Source organism: Carlito syrichta, unplaced genomic scaffold (assembly GCF_000164805.1).
Source record: "Carlito syrichta isolate Samal-C Ts95f unplaced genomic scaffold, Tarsius_syrichta-2.0.1 Scaffold305734, whole genome shotgun sequence".
In the NCBI taxonomy this organism is placed as follows: Eukaryota; Metazoa; Chordata; class Mammalia; order Primates; family Tarsiidae; genus Carlito; species Carlito syrichta.
In genome coordinates this window covers 155,175-161,508 of record NW_007249830.1, presented here as the reverse complement: position 1 = coordinate 161,508, position 6,334 = coordinate 155,175, and the positions used below count along the sequence as shown (strand labels likewise).

The window sequence follows — 6,334 nt, the reverse complement described above, 5'->3', positions numbered from 1 at the left end:
CACCCTGTCACCCAGGGCTGGAGTACAGCGGAACAATCACGGCTCACCACAGCCCGGACCTCCTGGGCTCAGGCAATCCTCCCGCCTCAGTCTCCTGATAGCTGTGACTACAGGCACATGCCACCACACCCAGCTAATTTTTTTTATTTTTAAAATAGAGACAAGGTCTTGCTGTGTGGCCCAAGCTGGTCTTGAACTCCTGAGTGGCCTTGGCCTCCCAAAGTGGTGGGATCCCAGGCATGAGTCGCCACGCCCAGCCTGCTCTTCCTTTTGTCCCCACCTCCGGACCTTTGCACTTGCTGTTCCCACACCTGGATCACTCTGCCAACTCTTTGCAGAGCTTCAAGGTCCCCACCTCAGAGAACCCCTACGGCCCAGCCCTAACCTCTGCACAGCACAACCTCCCTGCCGATTCACTTCCCACTTAATGTCCACCTGCCCTCGTAAATCTAAGAATCTTTCTAGTTTTGTCATTGATCCTTCCCTCATGCCTACAATTGCTGCAGAAATGCAGTAAATAGGTCTCTTCTTTAATTCATGAAAAACAGTGACAAAAATCCTGACTTCTTTCCAGAAGTGTTTAAAACCTATTGGAAATATATACGTACGTATACAAAGACCACACCAGAAACTAAAACAAAAAATATAAACCAAGCAATGTTCTCACTGTTGGCTAGAATCGGCCAATGGAAATTCTAATACGTCTGAAGGAATAGCAGCTCTGATGGGTGAGGACATAAGCCTTTTATCAATTCAAAAAAATGGGTAAGTAAAGTCAGTATAACATAACAAATGTGACTTGGCAGACAGACTCTCACCAAGTCGAGGAAGTTGAACGGACAGGGGCCTGACCGGAGCCTTGGAGGAGGCCTTGGCCAGCTGCCCAGTGCCGGAATCCCAGATCAGCCCCTTCCTGCTATGTGTCCTTGGGCAAGTCACTGCCCCTCTCTGGGTCTCAGAATCCTCAGCAGTATAAAGGGCGTCACAACAGACCTAACCCTTAGGGTCATTGTGAATGTGACATGAAAAAGATGTGTGTAAATGCTCAGAAAAGTGCCTGGCACCAGGAAGCACTCTGTCAACATCTGTTTATTTATCTGTATTAGTATTATGGGGTACACAAGAAGAAACCAATGCCCAAGAGCCTTTCGGCAGAGCATCCGTTCAACCGGCATCATCTTTTCGGGTAACAGCCTTATGGGGACATAATTCAGTTGCCATAAAGCCCACCCTTCTAAAGCAGATGCTTCGCTGGTGTTTAGTGTATTTGTAGAGCTGGACAACCCCCACCGCTGTGTCATTTCAGAATGTTTTTTCACATCCCCACAAAACCCTTAGCAGCCCCTCTCCCACTCCTCTCAAGTCCCTGGCAACCACCCATTTACCTTCCGTCAAGTCCTATCAGTTCAGAGAAGGGGAAACTGAGGCTCAGAGAGGGGAAGTGACCTGTCCATGCACGCACAGCAGCCTCAGACCTCAGAACCCTGACTCCAGTTGTTTCTCCACCACACTGCCCAGTCACCTCCCTGTCCTCCTTGATCTGGGACGCCCCCCCAGCCTGTGAACTCACACATCCCCCAAACCTCTGCACCCTGCTCCCAAGACACCGTCCCCTGAGTTATACTCACGGAGTCCGATTTTGGCCAAATGCAACCTGTTGACCCAGGAAATCTTACTCAGGGGGCTGGGGGTGATGAAGACCACCATGAAGCTGATGGGGCGGCCAGATCTGCAGGGAGAAGGTGGCAGGGAGGGAGCTGAGTGCCTGGCGCTGGGCCCTGACCCCCCCCAGGCCAACCATTGGTGCCTCCTCCAGCCCACGCACTCCAGAGGTAGAGGGAGGGCTGGTCAGAGCATCCCAAAAGCACAGCCAGAGAAACTGGTGACCTGGCAAATCCTTAGTCCCCTGGGGAAGGAGGCCCATGGTGACTCCTGGAGGGAAATCCCCGGCCAGGGTGGCCACCATGCTCCCCAGCCTGGCCCCAGGAGCCTCTGGCACTGTGCCCAGCAAAACCTCTGCAGGCTGTGACTCCACCTGGTCAGTGGTCAGCTGTCCACAGGCCTTGCCATGTGTGACCTCATATGTCTGACCATGAGCCTCTGGCGGGAGGATCAGGTTTCACTCAGGACTGTTCCCAGCACCTGGCATGGGCCAGTTGCTCAGTAAATGTCTGCTGAGCGGACACATGAATGAATGAATGAATGAACGAATGAATGACTGAATGGAGCTGAGCACCAGCTTGGGATAGTCAGAGGTCGTTGTTGTCACCACACGGTCCTCTCAGTCCCTTCAGAGCCCTCTGGGGCCCGTTCTCTGCCATGGGCCGTCATGGCCCCCTGGGAGGTGGGCAGGGCAGAGTCACTGCCCCGTAGAGGGCCTGGGGACAACAGGAGGCAGAAAGGACAAGGGAGCTCGGCAAGGCCACTCAGCGCAGACATGGCAATCGGATTTGAGCTCAAAGCCGTTGATGCCCGCACACAAGTCCATGGCCTTGCCTCCAGCAACATGCTCCAACCTTCTTCTCCTTGCAGCCACTGTGCTTGGGACCCTCTGTCCCCACGCCCCCCTACCCCAGAGGCCATGAGCCCCCTCACTCCACCAGCCTGGGCTTCAGAGTCCGACCCCACCAGGACCCAGCTCTGTCTCTTACTCTGTGGCCTTCAGACTCCCATGTCACTCTCTGAGGCTTGCCTTCCTCATCTGTGAAATGGGGACGAGAAGACCCACCTTGCACGGCCACGGGGGAATCAGACAGACGCCTTTCCCTGGCTTTGCCAGGACAAACAGCTAAACCTGTCATCATTCTGCAGCCACCAGCCGGGGGTCTGCTGAGCACAAGCTCCTGTGGTGGGCATGGGCATCTGGGGGTGGGCAGTGATGGGGAAGGCTGGGTCCCTGGCCCAAGGGCCTACGCAGTCAGGTACAAGTGAAAAGAGCACAGCAAGAATGGAACCAACTGACGGCAGAGCGTCCTGAGGGCAAGAACATGGTGCTTATCTATTCATCCATCCACCTGCTCATTCATTCATTCAACAACCTTTTCATCAGCATCTACTCTGTGCCAGGTGCTGTCCCAGGCATGGCCCACGATGTGTGCGTATCCATTCTCATCACAGTGGTCTTGACAAACAGGATGGCTCTAGGCTTCCTTTCTGAGTCCCCCACTCCCCTGGCTGCCAGCAGAGGCATGCGCCCTCTCCCCTCCCAGTCCCCTGCTCTCACTTGTCAGGTTTCCCGGGAAGCAGGAGCCTTAGGCGGCACTTGTTGGCCGAGTGGATTTCCTCCTCCTTCACCCGCATCAGCCTCTGCAGGGCCAGGCACCAGTCTTGAGCCACGGTCATGTTCAGGTTCTAGGGCAGAACACCAGCGTGGTCACCACACAGCCCACTGGCCCCCCTGAGCCACCCCAGACCCTGCAGCAATCACAGAGCCCCAGGAGGGAGAAACTGGGGAAAAGGCCTGCAGCCTCACTGAGTCTACACAGTCAGTCACACGTGGAGGCCAACTCCCCCTGCCTCAGGTGTCCCAGCTTGGGCTCAGATCCCACCTGGAAGCACTCCTCTGGGAGGGACACCCTCCAGCCAGCCTCCCCTCCAAACTGGACAGAGGTCCAAGGAGAGTCACATGACTGACTGACCACTGTGCAGAGAACAAAAACAGCCCCACAGCCAGGCTCCACTCAACTGAACCAGGGAGCAGCCCGAACCAGGGGTCAGCCCGAACCAAGCATCAGCCAGTACCAGGAGGTCAGTCCAAACCAGGGGGTTAGCCCAAACCAAGGGGTCAACCCAGACCAGGAGGTCATTCCAAATTAGGGAGTCAGCCAGAACCAGGGGTTCAGCCCAAACCAGGAAGTCAGCCCAAACCAGGGGGTCAACCCAGATCAGGAGGTCAGTCCAAACCAGAGGGTCAACCCAAACCAGGAATTCAGCCCAAACTGGGGGTCAGCCCAAAACAAGGGGTCAACCCAAACCAGGGGGTCAGCTCAAACCAGGGGTTCAGCCCAAACCAGGGGCTCAGCCCAAACCAGGGGCTCAGCACAGACTAGAGGTCAACCCGAACCAGGGTATCACCTGAACCAGGGGCTGCACACCAGACATCTGGGTAGGAACAGGGAGTGCTACCACTACTGCTGTGTGCAGAGGCTCAGAAGCCAGGGTACCTCGGGACATGGGCCAACATAGAAGTCCCCCCACACACACACTCAGCCTTCTGTGTCTAAACACTGCCCACAGGAAGTGCTCGGGCCCCAAGGCCGGCGCCACGTACCTGGTAGGTGCCGTGTAGGGTGCTGATGAGGAGTGTTATCTGCTCCACCACAGCCAGGTCCTTCTGCAGGTCCTGCAGCTCCTGGAAGAGGCGCGGGGGGCCGAGGTACACCTTATCTGGGCAGAGGAGAGACCCGGCTCAGCCTCGGGTGGAGAAGGCGCCAACAGGAAGCCAGGTGTCCACTCCCAGGAAAAACAAGAGCTGGAGCCCTGGGGACATGGCACTGAGGATCTGGAAGGAAACACTGTCTGGCCCTTGCCCCGATGGGGCTCCCAGTCTAGTTGGGGGGACAGATCCATTCGCAGGTCAAGTGTGACACCTGGGATCCAGGCCACCGTCCATCTGTGCAAAGGGTCATAGAAGAACCAAGAACCAATTGTGCCAGGGTGAGACAAGGGGCCTGGACAGAGCCGGGAGTGTGGTGGGCACTGCCAAGAAGGACAAGAGCACATGAAAAGGCACTGTGGCCTGAGGAAGCCCATGAACAGCAAGTTGTTCAAAGACATCTGAAGATCTATTACATGCCAGGTTCTGTGCCAGGGGTTGGAGAGACAGCAGTAAACAAGACAGACAGGGTCCCTGCTCTTATGGAGTTTATAGGAGGGGTGGGGAGAAAGCCGTTCATTAACAACCACAAATGGTGGAAGGAGCTGGGGAGAAAGATATCAAGGTGGTGAGACAGTGCTGGGTAAGGGGCCCAGATCCCTGGTGATGGATGACACAAACGAGTGTTGGGGCATGGGGAGTGGGTGGTGAGAGATAACAGGAGGGACTGGTAGAACTGGATGGGGAGACCTCAAATGCGGTGCTAGGACTTCATTCTCTCGGCCACTGTTTTCTTTTTTTTTTGAGTTGGAGTCTCACTCCGTCGCCCAGACTGGAGTACAGTGGCCGCTCCCAGCCACCGCAGCCTCGACCTGCTGGGCTCCAGCGATCCTTCTGCCTCAGCCTTCCAAGTAGTTGGAACTACAGGCATGCGCTACCACGCTTGGCTAGTTTTTGATTTATTGTAGAGATGTGGTCTCGCCAAGTTGCCCAGGCAGGTCTCAAACCCGCGGGCTCAGGCAATCCACCCACCTCGGCCTCCCAAGGTGCGGGATTACAGGCTGAGCTACCGAGCCCGGCTTGGGCCACAGTTTTCAAACTGAGGTCTTACGAAGCCCCAGGGAGTAGAAAGGAAGTCTTATTTGGGGTTTATATTTAGATGATTATCCAAAAAACAGAAGTATATCCAGAGTCTCCCATATGGAATGACTTTGGAGCCACGCTCTGCTGTGTGGTGCTAGGGCTTCCATGTCCTTCCAAGAAGGGGCAGCCTCCTGGGGGGAGCCAGAGCATCAGAGGCCAGATGTGGACTGAGGGGACCCCACGGCCTTCCCCCTGGGTTAGGCCTTCCTTCCATCATCTCTGCTTCTCACAACAGCCCTGCCAGGAAGCTTGGATGGTCTCGGACAAGGACACATGCTCAGCCAGGTGAAGTGACTCCACACAAGCCCTGGGCAGTCAACCCACTGCTACCTGGACTGCTACCCGCACGGTCACCAGACAACGTGCAAAGAGCAGGGTGGGCTCGGGTGGGAACATGCACTCACACCAAACGAAGGGCAAGGAAGGGCTCTGCAGTGACCCCAGCTGGGGAAGCTGGTGGGACACACAGACCCCCACAAGGCACCCCATGGCACAGGCGTGGAACTCAGAAGAACCGGCCCCACCGGAGCGCCACGTCCATATTGCGAGCAGTTTGGTTCCAGCAAAATAATATCATCCATCACATTAAATTAATGCTGTTACTTCTAATGTTACTGTTCTGTAGCTTTATTTTTATTCAATTTGTGGTTTTGTTTTGGCTTTATGGCTGTTCAACGGTGATAAGCATACAAAGTTGATTACACCGAGTTCTGTATTTGTATATATTTGAGTAACAGTATAAGAAGAAGTCAGCCAAGGCCCGCGGGGTTCACCAGGGATTTCCTCCTGGCCCCTCACCCCATCCTGCCCTGCCGTCCTGATCCTTCTCCCAGAACCTTCTACCACCTGTGGCTGTTTGTGGACCGCTGCCTCCCC

The 6,334-nt window shown here is 55.4% G+C and overlaps 1 protein-coding gene across 2 annotated transcripts in view; it reads right to left on the bottom strand.

Moving 5' to 3' along the window:
* Window positions 1-1,950: 1,950 nt before the first annotated feature.
* Window positions 1,951-6,334, bottom strand: part of LOC103264828 (rho guanine nucleotide exchange factor 10-like protein) — a 61,842-nt gene continuing 57,458 nt past the window's right edge. Inside the window, exons 15-17 of one of the 2 annotated variants that reach the window (XM_008062528.2) lie at window positions 4,271-4,386; window positions 3,224-3,351; window positions 1,951-2,100 (exon numbers count right to left, since the gene is read on the bottom strand). In XM_008062528.2, the coding sequence (XP_008060719.1) occupies window positions 2,079-2,100; window positions 3,224-3,351; window positions 4,271-4,386 (266 nt within the window). In that variant the 3' untranslated portion in view covers window positions 1,951-2,078. Of the gene's footprint in view, window positions 2,101-2,577; window positions 2,702-3,223; window positions 3,352-4,270; window positions 4,387-6,334 lie in introns of those variants that run through there. The other variant, XM_021714730.1, reaches the window with a different exon arrangement.